The sequence below is a fragment of the Ambystoma mexicanum genome, chromosome 10, assembly GCF_040938575.1.
Source record: "Ambystoma mexicanum isolate Mex_15411 chromosome 10, UKY_AmexF1_1, whole genome shotgun sequence".
Lineage (NCBI taxonomy): Eukaryota > Metazoa > Chordata > Amphibia > Caudata > Ambystomatidae > Ambystoma > Ambystoma mexicanum.
The window spans coordinates 183,411,736-183,430,732 of NC_090932.1; the positions used below are offsets into that span (position 1 = coordinate 183,411,736).

The 18,997-nt window shown below is 44.1% G+C and overlaps 1 protein-coding gene across 4 annotated transcripts in view; it reads right to left on the minus strand.

Moving 5' to 3' along the window:
- LOC138491262 (inositol polyphosphate-5-phosphatase A-like) overlaps window positions 1-18,997 on the minus strand; it is a 705,879-nt gene that overhangs the window by 160,602 nt on the left and 526,280 nt on the right. For 3 of the 4 annotated variants that reach the window (XM_069617676.1, XM_069617677.1, XM_069617675.1), the window contains 3 exons: window positions 16,250-16,361; window positions 6,166-6,234; window positions 5,280-5,345 (listed from right to left, as the gene is read on the minus strand). In XM_069617676.1, the coding sequence (XP_069473777.1) occupies window positions 5,307-5,345; window positions 6,166-6,234; window positions 16,250-16,361 (220 nt within the window). In that variant the 3' untranslated portion in view covers window positions 5,280-5,306. Of the gene's footprint in view, window positions 1-5,279; window positions 5,346-6,165; window positions 6,235-16,249; window positions 16,362-16,755; window positions 16,796-18,997 lie in introns of those variants that run through there. The other variant, XM_069617678.1, reaches the window with a different exon arrangement.

Below are 18,997 nucleotides of genomic sequence, written 5' to 3' on the forward strand. Positions count from 1 at the left end.
CTTTGTGCATAGAGGACACCCATTGCCCAGATGAAACGATCATCATCGCTATCATCTGTGGATGACTGTTTAACACTGAGAGGAGAAGCTTTGCATTTCTCCCTGTAAAATGACAGCACATGGGTCCCTATGCCCCTCTATCCCTCCTCCTTCCACAAGCTTTGCGCACAAAGCTTGACTCGGGTTTCCAGGCTGCAGAACAGTCACGCTTCACCTAATCCTGGTGTTATGGTAGTGGATACTTAACCTGAAAAAAGAGAAGAGGAATTTGTGGGCCTGGCTAATGTCTCTGTTACTGCCTCCCATCAATGGCTTGCTTACTCAAGAAGATCAGGGGTAATTCAACGATACAGACAGGGAACGTCTTCTGTTTGCGGGGACTTCAAGTGTTATCCAATTCCCAAAACACAACAATAAAGAAAACGTATTCAGCTGTAACTCCGGTACTATTCGAAAATTTATGAGAAGTACAAGCTTCTCTGAATGTTTACTCGAAGGCAGCCACAGGAGACACTCATTTGTGGCCCAGTCTAGTAAAATGGAACCTTAAGGTATGTCAGTGTGACATCTCTGAGACCAAATAAATAGGAAAACAGAATGACAGGACGGTGTAAATCCATGAAAAATCCCAATGCTTGAGCATCACAGTGTTAGGTATGTTTTTCTACAGTCCAATGGGGATTGGACTCTACAAGGCTTATCTCTTGGTATTAGGACCCCAACTTCTCATATAGACATGTACTACCCGTGGTTGCTAGCGTGGCAGAGGAGTGAGGCTTATTTTAGGAGGTGGAATGTGAGCTGTAATTTAGTACTAAGAAACCAAAATATACATAGGCCCAAAGAAATACTTACACACTTGTAGTTATATCGAAAATAGTGATTAATTGTATATATACACAAGGCAGTTAGAAACTAAAGGAATATTGTAGCGGTTCCATGTCATTTCATCGCGGGATGCTTTTTCGTGGGTTTTTTACCGTTAATTTTTTAACGAAAAAACCCATTGAATTTTTGTAAAAATTATTTTTGGGGGGGTACCACCTCAACCCCCCATTCCCTTTCAGTTTTTATCTATTCCCAAACACCCACATCTCATATATATAATTTTCGAACCCCCCCCAAAAACAATTAGATGGGTTGTTTCGTTAAAAAATTTGCGGTAAAAAAACCAGCGAAAAAACGGCCTGCCATTAAAGGACGTTGCACCATTGTATCAACTAGCAACATCAAGGGTACATTTAGAATAGTAAAGAAGAATAAAGCAGTTGAGTAAATTGTTATATACTTTTTTTTATCCACACAAAGAGTGATTTCAGTTCAGGTGTATAAACAAAGTACTTATTTTAAATTAATGCTGCTTTATTCAAGTATAGGTCATTTCAAGATTGTAAAGAGCAACAATCACAGGTAAGCAATAATCGCAGCAACTCTTATAAGGTTAAGGCAGTCTTTTCCCTGACAAGAAAGGAGTTCTTCAGTTTAGGTTTTGGAGGGAGACGAGCAATGCCGAAGATGAGATGGTCAGAAGATTTACTGTAAGGGAACCAGCAATGCCAAAGTCAAAAGGAGAGCAATAGTTCTGATGCAAAGGTAAGTAACACGTTAGTTGGTCTATGTAAGAGCACAGGAGCTTAGGAGAAGCTATTCTGCAGGGCACAAGTTGTTGGGCCTGGGAGACTGAAACTGGGTGAACACCCAAACAGTAGAAAGAGGGCTCCCAAAGCGGAGGAGCAACATAAATGGCTTCAGGAAAGATTACCAACAGCCCCACAGTGCCTTGGGAGTGAAGAAGATGGTGCAGTTGGATGCCTTCTGGATGCATGACTGCAAACCCGGTCTCCTGATCCTTGGTCGTGGTGACGAAAGAAGTGACCCCGGATGGGCTACTGCAGAAGTAGTCAAGAGAGGGACTCACCAGCAAAGAATGTGTCTTACTCCTGAGTTATTTCGTGGTTTTGCCAGCTTTTTCTGAGCACCAGTAGCAAACTGTCACCGCCGGTTGGAATCTTCTTTTCCCGTTCCTGCACTCTGGTGAGGGGTCTCTCAGGAGAAGTTTTGTAGTGAGGTCCACATGGATGCCACCGAAGTTCCAGCGATATTCGTCAACGGCAAGATGATGTACTCCAAGGTGCTCGCGGTACCACGGCTATTGAAACTCGGCAGCATGGAAGGTCGCAGGACGTCAGGGGATGCCTCAAATTGAAGACTGTCTTGAGGCTGGTTATGCCCACCAGCCCAGAGGAGGAAGTCGTCCTTTGCGGAGCTTCCCAGTCAATTCAAAAATGGGGTCAGGACAGCAGCAGTACCTCTGCGGTTACTGGAGGTGCTGCAGGCATCTCTGATTGTCTTCTTCCTCAGAGCTTCAGTTCCAGTGGTCGACTTAGCCTTCTGTCCCAAAAGCCTTGCCTTTTATGCAGGAACCTATTCATTCAGTCTAATGAGCCTGTCAATTACCTGGGGGTGGCTGTCCCTGTGGGACAGCCAGCCTCCCAGTTCAAGCTGGTTCCAGCCAGGCATGCCTTCATACAAAGGCCAGAGAGGTTTCAGGCTCCTCTCTCACTTCCTGCCTCCGCAGACACACTGGAGCCTTGGCAGGCTTCACAAAGGGATCCCACCAAAGGCACAACTCAAAGAGGACCCACCTCCAGCAGGAATGGTAGAAGAAGGGCTAACTGATAAATAGCTATAAAAGAAAGATGACTGGGGCCATTTGGACCAAGAATAGGTCAGGTGACTGTCACACTAAGTGTGAATCAGGAATAAGACATTCTGACCTGTAATACTCCTAGAAGAAATATATTAGGAGCACAGATCCATGTGAACAAGTAGACGTAATTGGTACAGTTCACAGTATGGAAACAAGGACCACATTACACGTTGAGGTTTACTAATGTATACATGTGATGTGTCATTGTTCTGTTCATGTTTTTTTGCACACATCATGAGAGGAAAAGGCTTTTTATGTGCATATGTTTAATTCTATGCGCTATGTGTTTTGTACAGTCTGCTATACTCTCTTGTACTCACTGGTTTTTATTTAACAAGTATATGATTGTCTATAGGAGCAAGAGACCTTTCCGTTGTCTCTTTGAATATATTTCTTGTACCTTGTTACTTGTTTTTTGTCACTATGTGTAGAAAGATGTTGGGGGAAAATGATGACTCTCACATCTGAGTAATAACAGATATATAGAAAAAATTTGAATAAAGAGAATGGAAGAGGTGGGCAAATAACGAAGCCCCCTCTAACCTGTTTTAACAAAAGCTTAAGTTATGCTATTTTGTGTTGCAGAATTGGGAGCCAATAAACAGTCAGTGTGAATTCTAATTGGTAAATGAATGCACACCTTGTGCACAAAGAGGTTGACTATCTGGACACTGTTTGTTACATAGTAACGCCCATGGGTGCTGCACTGCAGCTGTGAAAACAGCCTGTGAGTAACTAACACAAAAATGGTACAAATGTATCCACTGCCATCAGCCATTTAGGCTTGTCTGTTACTGTAACTATACACGTTACAGGAGCAGTGGGAAAGGAGTTACAATGTAGCCCCCCAGCACCCCACATAAGGTGGTGTGTGCTGATCCCACAAAAAGAAAGGTACGTAATATCAAAGTATCCTACTATCCTTGAGAACAGTAGTTCTAAGGAAAAAGTAATAAAGAATAGGAAGGGAAGGGAAGCCCAAAGGACTCCTCAGCAACACTGCACATAGGGTGTTGTGTGCTGCAACAACTTATTACAGATGCCTTTAGTGAAATGCACAGAGGAAGGCATGACTCCATTAAAAGTAAAAGAATACAGTGGCAGAAAAAATAGGGTTCCCATCTCACAACAAGACGAATGAGTGAGGGGTAAAAAGTCCCGCTTACTCAGGAGAGTAAAGCAAAAAATACCAGAAGTCCAGCAAAGGTTCAGGGGGTCTCTTAGGTTGCGGGAATTGACACAAGAAATGAAAGTTCTCCCTAACACACAGTTACACGTCAATAGCCAGTAGCCTTTTCTTCACCAGCACTGGAACGTGTAATAAGTGTCTAGGGCCCAGGAGCATACATTCAGCTTTTAGAGAATTAAAGTGGAGTACATTGTTAGAAAACCAAGCTCTAATCTTATTAAGACAGGTTCGAAGTTGACTAAAGGTTTCCTGAGGAGTGGATATCTTTAGAGACAGTTAAATATCATCAGTGTAAGAATGGAATTAGAGATCATTTAATGCTGCATTTACCATTACCACCCAACTCTAAACAGAGTGCGCTAAGTGTAAAGCTGTCTATCGGACATTGCTGTCAGGTAGTACAACTCACAGGAGTAGAATGTCATCTCCATTACCCCAAACTGGAGTTTATCCCCCTCTACCACATTGCCGTGGTCCAAAGCTTGAAAGGGTGCAAGACATCATGCTAATGTCGAGCTTCCTGGCCAAAAGGTTGATAGGTATGACTTCAATAGCTTTGACAACGATTCTAAAGATGTAGAAGAACCAAATATTGATGACCTTGACTTTCAAAATCTGGACACAGACGTGCTCGGTGGCATGCCTGCATCATCCCAAGGTCGTGGCCTTAGAGGTGCTATTGACACTTGACTATTTAGTTTTACTTCAATATGGAATACATTTAGATAGAAGAAAACATACACTAAAAACTCTACATGGAACCCAAGTAGAAAATTCATTGCACATCATTTGTGGATTAAGCCAAAAACACAAAAATTCTAACAGACTAAGTGCAAAAGGGAGTATCTGTACTCATTTGAGGATAACCAGACACCAGCCTGCTGGCAGTGGGCATTTGTAGACATTGCTGTGTTTTTTAATCCTCCCCTTTTCAAGGTTCCATGAGACCCGGCGGGCACAAGGGAATCATTCTATCAGAATTGCAAATAGGTGTATGTGACATTGAAGAGGAAGGTCAGATGCCACATGAAGCCCCACTGGCATAGCTTGTGCATTACTAGAGACTCTGGTATCAATGAAAATATGTACATGGAGAGCACGAGACTCCTCCTAACTCCACAGACCATGCATGTTTCTCCAGCTTCACTGTCTGTTTTATGATAACTGTTACTTACTGTGTCTGCCCCCACACTGCTGGCCTGCTCTAGCCTGTTCCTTTGCTCCATCTCTTATCAAGGTGCCACCCCTCTTTCCCTGTGAAGGTATGCAAGGGTGTGATGCCCTTCATTTCTCTTAGGCAAGATTAATTCCTGCATGTCCCACATCAGAAGACAAGTGCCCCGCATGGGCAGCCTGACCCCATGCACAGAGGTTATTTACCTTTCTGTCCATGCCCACTCCGGAATGCTATGGGGAAGGCGAGAGCAGGAAAAAGAGGAAGACTGGCTGTGAAAAGAGAAGGAAGGCATCAAGACGAGAACATTTACCCTTTACACTCCATTCTATGCACCACTCCAAACTAGGAATCCATCACATTATGCACCACACATTGTATTCAACACACCCCCACACCCCCTGCGCTACACCAAGAATTCATCTGACTGCTCTGCGCATTGAGAACTTAACGCTACTAGGCTTCACACTATGGGCCCCTCTGCCACACGCAGGCACTCAGCTTTACAGTAAGGATTCGCCACTAGGGCGCATCACTAGAATGGCTAATGCCACACCCTCGCTCACAAATAGCACCAAGCTAAGGGCGACCTCACACTCACCTCCATGTCACGTATCCCTACTGTGAAGCTCCAACTCTACGACTCCCCGCCACATTCAGCTCTGAGTGGCCACCCACGCTAATGTATGTGCTGCACGCTAAGTCGCTGCAACAAGATTCTGCTCTAAGGACTCCTCCATAGCAAACTTCAAGGAAAGAGCCTCTTCCCCTCATACAGCTCCTCAAAGCTTGGGACCCACCCTGTGCTCCACTGCAAGCATACTACTGCCCCACTTGTGTGAGATTAAGCCTGCAAGACACTGTGCTTTAAGGTTAGGCCTACACCACACTTTGCTCAAAACTAAAGACCTGTGACATACTCAGCTTCAATATTAGAGCACCACCCTGCCCTCACCTACTTACATAGTTGCAAAGTTAGGATCCATCCCCTGTTTAGCAGCAGTGTTGGCTCCAACACACAGCTCTCTTTGGGCCCCCTACTCAAATGCATGGTTATCAGTCTAAGTGAACTCCAGGATTTGAGATCCTTACCTTGTGATCTCCCATGCAGACACTGGCTCCAAAATTGTCATACACAATCTGACCACCATTCCGGTCTTCCTAGATGAGAGACAAAAAACACAATACAAAAGTTAATCACCCTTGCAGCTTTTGTACTGCTATCCTACAGTCCCCATCCCAAACAATGCAGCAACTGCTTCTGATACGAGACGGGTCAAACGCATCATTGTGCAGCGTAGGTCTAGCACTACAAATCCGAGAAGGTCTGAAAGTGCCCATTGTTATGTTATGTATACTTATATAGCGCCAGCAGCCCGCAGGCATCAGGGCGCTTTACCCCACCTGGACCCATGTCCTGCCCATCCTCCCCCACATGCCCACCAGGCTTCAGAACGCCTGGCCGCTGTGGCCGATCTGGACCAAACGTCGAAGGCACATGAAGACAGAGAGCAAGATATGTGGCGCCGGTGAGAACGGGGACTATGAAGGAGAAGAACAGTCACTACGTAAATTGTATTGCACTTACTCATATGTCCCTTAAGCTGCTATCTATAATGATGGGAAACATAAAAAAGGAATCTCTTACCAGCTGGTGAGGAGACAGCGTGAACATGGGACGGAAGCCTAGTCGATTAGATTCTAGCGAAGAGCTCGATGAAACCGTTTCTAACCCTGTACGCCATGTTCAATGTTTGCAAAGGGTGTGGAAGCCTTGCAGATTACATCCACAAGGATGTAGGTCTGAAAGGCCACGATTGCACCTATAACCTTGACTGCAGGCACCAGGCGACAGAACACATTTCCCTGACAGAAGAGCTTTAGTCAAAATGGAAGGTGCCTCCGGGGGACTACCTCAGCCAGTGGATGTATGATAAGTGGCCAATGTGACTTCAATGTTACATTTCAAGTTACATAATGCCTCAGGCTGCAAAGGTCTGTGAGCCAGAATAGTTAAACCACCATGCAGGCCCTAAACAGGACCTTAATTTTGTCTGAATCTGTTTCTTTGGTAGATATGAATACCTCCTAGATAAGTGGCTTAGCAAGGCTGGAAGCAAAAGAAAAGCATTGTTTAAGGAGCAGCTTACCTGGTGGCTGCTTCTCTAGAACCCAATGGCAGAATCTTACCCACTTGCTCATGTATTGTTTTCCAATAGAAGATTTGTGTTTCTTGGCCAAATCACCCTTTAATTGCCCCACAATGTCTTAGCTTAACCTACCATTACTTTTAAATGAGGGGCTTCATTACTCTCTTGCCACCCAAATTACTTAAATGGTTAGTATCTGGTTAAAAATCATTGAAGCCAATTCTATTCAGTGCTACATTTATTAATCAAAGTGTGTCATTTTCATGGACCCGGCAAAATGGGCAGATTGTAATTTACCTGTAATTTACCTGCAGTGAGAAGCTCTCTGCCAGTAAATTGCGATCCGCGCCCTTTCTGTCAGCATGGAGCTGTAGGACAGGGTATGAAGTCCACTTCCAGCCCTCCCAGCCGCTCTGGGCTTCAAATTCGCATCTCCGTCCTCATTGAGTTTTCATGCAGGCGGAGATGCTGTAATCCATTTGGATTCAACCTGAATTTTGGATCCTGCAATAATGTCATGCAATCTACAGGAATTAGTGCTAATCCTGCCAGACATCCACGCACACGGTGGACGGCATTCGTGATTATTTGGGCAATTACTTTAAAATGGCACAGAAACCAGGGACTACCAATATTGAATGAAGAGGAACACATACACTCAAACCCTAGAGGTCCTGATGGTGAAGATTCTAATTTCTTTTTTAAATGACCCGTAAATTAGCAATGCCAATACATGGCACCCAATATTGTAATGAATGTTATTCTCTCTGTTTTTCATGCATGCATATTTGAACCTTGCTAGCTCATCATTACCACCTATCATGCCCAGCTAGTTTTTGGGATTTTCCAGCAAAACGATTTAGAACTTGATTACCAGTTGATATCGTGCCCAGCTCATTAAATGATCTCATGTACACCCCTCATATCATTGCTAGTTTACATCATGCCCAGTTAACACACATCATTTCTAGTTTTCATACCACATCATAGCCGGTTTTCATTATGTTCACTTAACCCATCATTCCTGTTCTAAACCGCCATCTCCCAGCAGCTCCTGTGTGGCTGGTGCCGGAAAGAACAGGGCTGAAGATCACCAGGGTGGGCTACCGCCTCCACCGGCAGCGCGGCGGCACGCTGCACTGGGCACTACATCAGAGACTTTGCCTCCTAATGTCTGTGATTGGCTTGCAGGCTGGCTGGGGTGCAATCCACTCACAGGCCCCACCAGCCTCCATTCAGTCTAGAAGCAGACCGGTCTGGGTGCCTTTCCTCTGGGGACGTGTTTATGGCACGCGCCCAATATCACTGGGGGCAATGATCCTCTTTGCACTGATCTTAGTGCTGGAGCAGTGACTAGATTTAAGGTGGTGGCAGTGCCATTGAAATGACTAGATATGGCGGTGAATTAGCGCAATTCCTGTTATTGCGCCGGTGCTGGAACAGCACAAATTACACCGTTACTACCTCTATGAAATTGTGGCCCTAGCACAATGCACACATACGGCTGCTGTTAACCGAGGTAGGATCAGAAAAACAAGTTCACTAGAATTTGCCCTGAAACTTCCACCAGAGCAGACCCTTACATCCCTTGAAATCCAAAAGATGTTGTTTTGCGCTGCATCTAAGACCGTGCACATTATGCCACTGCTACTCCACTGAAAATGGAGTCCCAGAAAAATGGCCTATTTGCTCTGGTCAAACACAAATAGTTTCACTAGCGTTTGCACTTGAACTAATGCCAGTACTAGCACCAAAATCATGTTTTGCTCTAGACCTGCCACTTGATGTTCAGTGCCACCAAAAAGTGGCACTGAACATCAAGAGGCAGTCCCTATCAAAATATGACAGATCATGGAATGTCACACTGTGAAAAGTCATAGGTCATTGACATGATATGCTGTGTCATATTATGATATCACATGCCACGATATGGCATGGTGTGTGTCCTGACATGTCAGGATGCATGTCACATGCAACACTGAAGATAGATGATGGAAAGGCTTGGAATTAATGTTAATACACAGACAACTAACTGCTTTGGGCAGACTTCCAACCCATACTTTATCAGCCTGTGGTACTAATCCAAAAGGGGAAAACCATAGGCAAAGCGGGACTGACGGCCCACATCCCCTCTGCACAAAACCACAGGTAACCAGAGACCTCTTTCAGCCTTACTTGGCATTCTCCGTGAGGTATGGCTTGGTACTCTAAGCACAGCAAGCTCGGGGCTCACGTCTGGGTATAGCCGTGACATTGAGGGTTACATGTTGGCGTGATGGGTAGAAAATCCCTGAGTTTACCCCAATCACTGGCAACTACTCTGAAAATACTCCCAAACCATTCCCAGAAATCTCCCCGCTTGACATTCCCAGTTTTACATTCAGAGGTAGCTTGACAATATCTCTCTGACATTCTCTGTAAACTCCTAGTTTACAGAATTCGAGCAAAATCCTAATGAGCCGGTAGAACAAGAATCCTAGGACATGATGGCAAGCAATGTGAGGAAGCTCGGATGGCAGCACGCTAGCAGCAATCTTTCAACTACTCTGGGGAGGCCATTATTCCTAGGACCTATAATCTCCACCAACTTGCCTGTGGCCACCTAAAATGTCAATTAAGCCTTTTATTAGAAAATAATAAGAAAGAAAATAACTTTTTTTGCTAAAATTATTGTTCAGTTTGCTTACTTTTTGCTTCCGATAGATTTTTTTTTTGCAGCTTGATCATTTCAAAGTTATAACCTCATACATCACACTGCGACCACTGTCTGCTCTTTTGACCTTTGGGCATCACCTTGGAGACCAGAGATGAAAGGGGCAAGGAAGGCATGGAGGAGCAGAAGGTCCACGTTCATCACCACAGCACTGACGCAGGAATGCAAACCCTTGCCTATCCAGGATGTTACTGACGACACTTAACACTCTTCGCGGAAGTGCGACAGTCCACCAACGGGATCTTTCACCTTTGGGAAGAACGAAACCCACGTGGATGTGAAGCTCGCTTAGCAGGTTCACCTGTTGTAGGCACCTACTACAGGGGGGACAAAGGACAGAATGTGGGAGACATTCCAGGTCCAAAGAAGCATCACCAACTCACAGACCTGGTAGACCAAGTTACTCCCCTTTTGCACTTCCACACTCCATTTGTTTCACATACGACATCGTAGTGGTGTGGTCCGCATAAATCGGAAACTTCTTCCCAAGCCCAAAAGGATTCCATGGAATTCCAGAACACTGGTGTGATGCTTTGTGTCTTCTTGGCACAATAGGTTCTGGAGCCTCAGGGAACCGACGGGAGTCCCAACCATACTTTAAAGAATGAGGTGCACTGGAACACTGAGATTTGGAATGTTGAATGATCCTCCAATGACTATGTCCTCTTCCCATAACACCCCATTCCAGCCTTCGCCAGGTTTGAGGCTGGAACCATCAAGCACTGATGGTTTGATGCTGGTCTTCCCGGGGCTGCATAACATGCATTGCAGCACATGCATAGAGGGCCACTGGAGCACAGGAAGTCGGAATGCTAACCTGGTCCTAGCATCTGTGTTTGGGTTCACGTTTCCTGAAAAGCCTCCATTTCTTCTGCTGAGGGGAAATCTTTCCAGTTGAATGGCTGCAGTCCTCCACTAAAGGTAGCATGCTTAGGGCCAGTGCACCAGATACGATTTTGAAGTGGGAGTATTTAAATTATTGTTTAAGAAGTTAAAAGTAAAATTCATGCCAAATGTTTTTTAGTGCATACACATCTATTATATATTTGCAATCCATACTTCCTCGTTACTAATGAATGTGAATTAAAACATTTTACTTTTATAACTTTTACCTTAATATTTATCCTCAAATCAGACCATAATAATATTTTTAGAAAAACCGAACATCAATAGCGAAAAAATTAATCCAAAAAATGGTCAGCACGGAATCAAGTAAGATCAAAATATATACCAGAACAGCATAATTGCAACAAAAAAGAACCAAGATCATTAAAGAAAAAGAATTCAGCATACTACACATAGGGGTTGGTCCAAGCGATGGGTAGCACCGAGGGAAGACAACAAAAAGAAAAAGACAAGGACAATAATCATACTGTTAAAATAATTGGAACAACTCAAGACTCGTAACACAAGGAGAAGGAGGGGGCACTGGGATCGGAAGCCCAAGTCCAGATACCAATTGGTGTGAGCATTGATCGTGTGCCGCAGAAAGCGTGCCGTAAATAGACACGGTGGTGGAGACCCAATAAACTGTGTGCGTTTGAAACCGTGTGGGTTCCAATAGAATATTTGAAATTAATACCAATATAGAGACTGAAATGGTAACCTATACATACCAGGCAATTCCCAAATCCTATAGTAGCACAATTTCAGCAAAAATAAATGCACGCGCTACACAGCTATGCCGTAAAGTAAAAACGGGCAGCGGAATCCAATTCAAGGCTGGACTAAGACTACAATATGCTGCCTCAAGTAATACCAATTATACCTGTGTGCGCGACGAACCAAAGCCATTAAAGGGGATTAGTACCACATCTGAATCGAAAGCGTGAGATCCCGATTGAGCCTGAAAATCTAGCCACATTAAGTACAGCATTAAATGTGGAATTACCCAAACGGCCAAGAGTAAACACAAGGTGCAGTGTTACCTGTATGGCTGGGTCCAATGAAACCTCTCATCTATTAGGCAACGGAACCTGAAAGGGGAAAAAGAAATCCCTAGGACCTGCACTGACGTTGAATTGCCAAGAGATAAAGAGAATACATGATTCATGGAGAAAGAAAGCACCTGCGGTTCGCCTAGACAGCGGCGGCTTATATATCACGTGACTGCATCATCTAGCAAAGCATATGAAAAGTGATCCGCCGGGTCCCCATCACTATCCGCCATATTGGAATGGTTAAGCGAACAATTGCTAGTAACGAGATCGAGCACTGAAAAGGTGAATAGACAGACTGTAAAGTCGCTCAACTGGTATACCAATATAAAACCTCCCATATTGAAGCCTGACATTGAAATATTCTAAAGTAGCACAAAGAATTACCACCAGATAGAATTCCTACTACAGTGACTCGATGAATAGGCGGCTACCTGCCTAGTTGAAAAGCTAACAATGGAAGGCCATAGTGATGGCTGCGGCCAGCCTGAAGTATTATACTCATAACAAAAGGCCAAAGCAGTGTACAACATAACGATCTAACACCAGTGACTACTGGGTTAGTGAAATCAAGTCTTTGAACTAAATCCTAAGAGTATACAAACACTCAGAGCCACAGGAGTAAAACTAATTCATACACTATGAAATCACTGCCTATAATGAGGTACACAAATTAGGACTTATATCGATTCTTGAACCAATTGGCTTGTGGAGAAAGCTACCTGCTACACATACAACTGAAATGTATAGTTCACCATAAACCCTTAAACAGATAGTAGGTCCCATCCAAAAAGGGGTGACCGATCTGATTGATACATGCATTTAACTGGTGCTAATAGTAAAATGCCTGAAACACCAAAGAGACACATCAAACTCATGATCAGAGTTCAGTCCATGAGGGACACATCTATATTTGCAGCTCAATCTGGCCTCCTGCTGTCAGTTTCATTTCTCGATCTCCATCCCTTTTGCCACACATCACAGTCACTATTCCAACAAATCTTAAAGTCCTCTTTTTTATCCAACTGGTGTTTTGTATGCCTCTGTGTCACCAATGGGTATTTAGCATCTTGTCTTCCTACGGTACTCAGGTTTTCGCAGATCCTGGTCTTGAGTTCTCTCTTGGTGCTTCCAATATATGTGAGTCGCATACACATACAATACAATGTATAACAAATTTGGTTCGAGAGTTTATAAATTGTTAAAATCAACTTTTTTGGTATTCATGACATCAGAACAAACTGAACCGGAACTGCATTTGTGGACTCCCACTGGTCTACCCAATTGTAACCAATAGGAAATTGAGTCAGTGTCAAGGAGGCCAGACCGCGAAATTTAAAGTGTTATGTTTATTGGATTAGAAAGAATAGTATGTGTATCTTATATTGTTAATAACATAAGAGATAATGAATGATATATTTGAATATAACTATACTGTATTGACTTATATGTAGGGTTTTTAAATTCTTTTTATACTGTTTTGGACAATGTTCTTCTTTTTAATTGCATTGTACTGTATATTTTAGATTGTACGCCATCAAAATGCATATGTGTAAAGTTTATTATTTAAACTAAAACACATTAAAGATATTATTATTATTGTAACCAATTTGAATTCTCTGGCATGAATGATGGAAATAATAAGGATCTTAGTGTGGGTGCCTTGCTATATGACATACTGGGTTCTTCATGTACCCACTGGCTAATGTTTTTATCAATTTGTAATATGGACCAATGATTTTTTAGACTGGCAAGGACTTTGTTAATATCCGAATGAAATCAGGTGATAAATCTCAGCTTGCCATTTTTACCAGATGTACGGTGCATTTTTGGAAAGATTAAATCAATTCTCTGTAATTTAGACACATCTCTTTCAGGAATGTCTGAGCTTGGTTGTGGATACCCCCTGGACAGAATCTGTCTCTGAAGACCCAGCATTCTTGTTGAAACATAGAATCGCCCATACAGTTACAGCTGGTTCTTATAAATTCTCCCCATGGGATATTTGTGATTACCGATTTCCTGTAAAAACTGGTAGTATGTAAAATGGAATTGACAGCTGTCGCTTTTCTGTGTGTATGGGTCTGCAAACCATTTACAGTAATGATAATCTTTATATCGAGAAATTCAATGTGAGACCTACTCGATGTACAAGTGAAAGAAATTCCTTGTTCGTTAGCATTCAAGGAATCCATGTATGTAAATAGGGCATCATCAGTACCTTGCCAAATCAAAATGACAGTCAATACACTGACACCAAAGAATGACGCTGGATTTGAATTCATGATCAGCAAAAGTGTAAGTCTCCTCCAGTTTATTCATAAAAAGATTAGCCAGAGCTGGGGCATAATTGGCCCCCATCACAATACCAATTGTCTGTCTGTAATATTGTCCATTGAACAGAAAGTCATTATTACTCAGGGAAAATTCCCAAAACTCCCATATCATTTGTATATGTGAATAAAAAGAGGCAGATATATGCTGGTGAGTGAAACCAATGGTGTCAATGGCCAGATGATGTTTGCTAGAGGTATGATGTTTGCTAGAGGTATAAAGCGCTTTAACATCTAGCGTGACTAATGCGTAGTGTGATTGCCAATGTATTGAGTTAAGATTTTGCAGGATATGCATTGTGTCACGCAAATAAGTTGGAATTTTGACCACCTCTATATGGCATTGTTGATATAGCAAGCCAAAGGTTCAGTTACCCATCCCATACCACTTAGTATGGGCCGTCCTTCTGGAATTCTATCAAATGTTTTATGGACCTTTGTTAAAAAATAGATTGAAAAGGACAAGGAAGGGCACAGAAGATAACCCATTCCTCCAAAGTTAGGAATGCAATCAAGAAATCCAGCAGGTAATTTTTACAATCATTAACAGAAGTAGAAAACACATAGAATAAGCCCTACCAGACCAGAAAAATATGTATTCCCTGCTGTTTCTCCCATGCAGGCAGCCATTGTACAACCCTACATCTGAGACCCCCCGAAGAAGGCCCTCCACTAATCAGAGGGATGAAACATGTAGGGGAGCAGCCAAAAGCCTGCAAAAAACATACAATAATGCAAGGTCATAACATTAATTGAGTAGTTCAAGGAAAAATGTCATGTTTGTAATTATGTTTTTCTCTTGTCACACATGATTAGTTGCAATAAATGTAGGTAATGTACATTTTTAGTGAGTATGAAAACATGACTACAAGCATTTCAGAAACCAATACACATATGTGATACAAAATTGATATTGGATGCAAATGTTCCAAACCAGAGAAGCATTTGAGAGTGTAGGACTACAGAAACTAGAGTCCACTGAATGTATGTTGTTGCATATTTATCATGTGCATAATAATGGTACATTGGATTTTAATGACTGTCATAATGTAGTGATATTTTATATAGTATGTTTGTTTTTATGGCATACTTCCAAAATAAAATAATACAGTGTTGAGTTAGACAGAAACAGACAGGACCAAAGAGGTACTATAATAGCTTGTTTAATGACAGGGGAAGGTAGCAGGAATTCAACGGGCAGTTGCACTTTTGTAGTGGTTGCCCCCCTACATCGTCAAGTAATTAAAAAAAGAAGACCAAACCGGTATCTAAAGGAGAAGAAGAATTAATCTGAGAGCAGTTTATTGCCCTATAATAGGCAACGGTGGGAGAACTTAGCAAGGCTATAGGATATGCCATTAGGGTTCCCTAAATATGTCCTGTAGTCTCTGGGGGTTCTCAACTTTGTGACCAGCTGGGCCCTGAAGGAGCAGACACTGCTGTAGGGATGCTTTCGCGGTATCTCGGGATGAGTCCCAGTGTCAGGGACTTGTGACCTCGGGTCGAGGACTGGTGTAAACTCCTAAAATCCCTTCTGGGTTATGAACATATCATAATTTCTATCACTATATCTTTTAATTGGTTCAAAAGTAAAATTTTTAAGTGCTGTTTTTAGGGTTCACTATAAAAAAAATTGAATTAAAAAATTCCCATGTCTTTTGCACAGATAAAAAGACTGCAGGCAAACTTACAACAGAAATATTGACATTAATTCTCAGGGTCACCCATCTGCATTCCGGATAATGGAACCAAAAGCAACCAGTCACCAGGGACTAGCTGAAGGAGTCAGAGCTAAAGCAAGAGTGTATGGGATGGAAGAGCCTCCAGGCGTAGAGACAGGGCTTGTGAGGAGCACCCTGCAGACAACGGCTTCCATCATAGTTTATTCCCTAAAGCCACAGCCAAGAGGCATAAGTGGGAGTCTAGCCTTGCGGCATAAGTGGGAGTCTCAAAAGCAGCAAAGTCAATAAGTAGGAGGGCAGGAGAAGAGGAGAGAGATGGCGAGAGAGAGACTGATGCAAAGACCGCAGGAGCGCTCCTAACCTGCTGAATGAGACTCCGGGCACAAGGAGACATCAGGACTCGGTCGCACCAGGACGGGCACCGCGTGTTCCCGTACAGCGTTGGCTTAGTGTCATCTTCACTGTATGGATAACTGAGGAGACAACAACAAGTACAGCCTGAATGCCAGGATGAGGGATAAGAAAGAAAGAGAAGCAGAGAAGAGGCAAGGAAGCACAGTGGGAGATGGTGGGTAGAGTAGACTGAGGGCGGTGAGAACACAGAGGAAAAGAGTGGACGCAGGAGCATAAATTGCTTAATATTGCAAATGAAAGGAAGAGTAAAATACAGTAAGGAGTTGAGAAAAGTAAGGATAGAGACCAAGAGGGGGAAGGAAATAGAGGGTGGGGGTGGATGAAATAAACAGAGTAATAAGCATAAAGCAAAGCAAATACACACACACACTGCTCGTTAGCTCCCCCCAAGCAGAGCGTGGGTGTTGACGCAGGAGGCAGCGCTTCAAGCTGCAGCCATGCCCCCTCCCTCACCTACGGTGCAGTGCTCGGGCCCTCTGTGTACGGACCTACCCTGTAGGAATGAAGGAGGGGTGGAGAAAAAAGGAAAATGGAAAAAGCGAGAGAGGCACAAAAAAAACAAAGCAGAAAGAAGTTGGAGATGGCAAAAAAGGATTATGTTGAAATAGAGAAAAAAACAAGACGGAGAGGAAACATTTATGACTGCATGCCTACATGTTCTCCCTCCACACTGCAACTCCAGCAGAAGTTCACCTCATTTGGGAAATGACATGCCACTCTCAATGGTGGGGATAGTGAGAGATGCCTCCTCTGTATGAGGCTGCCACTCTCAATGGTGGGGAGTGTGAGAGATGCCTCCTCGGTATGAGGTTGCTGGTCTCAATGGTGAGGATAGTGAGAGATGCCTCCTCTGTATGAGGTTGCCGGTCTCAATGGTGAGGATAGTGAGCGAGGCCTCCTCTGTATGAGGTTGCCACTCTCAATGGTGGGGATAGTGAGAGATGCCTCCTCTGTATGAGGTTGCCACTCTCAATGGTGGGGATAGTGAGAGATGCCTCCTCTGTATGAGGCTGCCACTCTCAATGGTGGGGAGTGTGAGAGATGCCTCCTCGGTATGAGGTTGCTGATCTCAATGGTTAGGATAGTGAGAGATGCCTCCTCTGTATGAGGTTGCCGGTCTCAATGGTGAGGATAGTGAGCAAGGCCTCCTCTGTATGAGGTTGTCACTCTCAATGGTGGGGATGGTGAGAGATGCCTCCTCTGTATGGAGGTTGCCGGTTTCAATGGTGAGGATAGTGAGAGATGCCTCCTCGGTATGAGGTTGCCGGTCTCAATTGTGGGGATAGTGAGAGATGCCTCCTCTGTATGAGGTTGCCGGTCTCAATGGTGAGGATAGTGAGAGATGCCTCCTCTGTATGAGGTTGCCACTTTCAATGGTGAGGATGTTCAGAGATGCCTCTGCTGTATGAAGTTGCCACTCTCAATGGTGAGGATGTTTAGAGATGCCTCCTCTGTATGAGGTTGCCGGGGCTCAATGGTAAGGATAGTGAGAGTGCCTCCTCTGTATGAGGTTGCCACTCTCAATGGCAGGGATAGTGAGAGATGCCTCCTCTGTATGAGGTTGCCGGTCTCAATGGTGAGGATAGTGAGAGATGCCTCCTCTGTATGAGGTTGCAGGTCTCAATGGTGGAGATAGTGAGAGATGCCTCCTCTGTATGAGGTTGCCAATCTCAATGGTGGGGATAGTGAGAGATGCCTCCTCTGTATGAGGTTGCCACTCTCAATGGTGGGGAGTGTGAGAGATGCCTCCTCGGCATGAGGTTGCTGGTCTTAATGGTGAGGATAGTGAGAGATGCCTCCTCTGTGAGAGGTTGCTGGTCTCAATGGTGGAGATAGTGAGAGATGCCTCCTCTGTATGAGGTTGCTGGTCTCAATGGCAGGGATAGTGAGAGATGCCTCCTCTGTATGAGGTTGCCGGTCTTAATGGTGAGGATAGTGAGAGATGCCTCCTCTGTATGAGGTTGCAGGTCTCAATGGTGGGGATGGTGAGAGGTGCCTCCTCTGTGTGAGGTTGCCGGTCTCAATGCTGGGGATGGTGAGAGATGCCTCCTCTGTATGAGGTTGTCTGTCTCAATGCCGGGGATGGTGAGAGATGCCTCCTCTGTATGAGGTTGCTACTCTCAATGGTGGGGATAGTGAGAGATGCCTCCTCAGTATGAGGGTGCTGGTCTCAATGGTGGGGATAGTGAAAGATGCCTCCTCTGTTTGAGGTTGCCACTCTTAATGGTGGGGATGGTGAGAGATGCCTCCTCTGTATGAGGTTGCCGGTCTCAATTGTGGGGATAGTGAGAGATTCCTCCTCTGTATGAGGTTGCCGGTCTCAATGGTGAGGATAGTGAGAGATGCCTCCTCTGTATGAGGTTGCCACTCTCAATGGTGGGGATGGTGAGAGATGCCTCCTCTGTATGAGGTTGCCGGTCTCAATGGCAGGGATAGTGATAGATGCCTCCTCTGTATGAGGTTGCCGGTCTCAATGGTGAGGATAGTGAGAGATGCCTCCTCGGTATGAGGTTGCTGGTCTCAATGGTGAGGATAGTGAGAGATGCCTCCTCTGTATGAGGTTGCCGGTCTCAATGGTGAGGATATTTAGAGAGGCCTCATCTGTATGAGGTTTCCGGTCTCAATGGTGAGGATAGTGAGCGATGCCTCCTCTGTATGAGGTTGCCGGGCTCAATGGTAAGGATAGTGAGAGGGC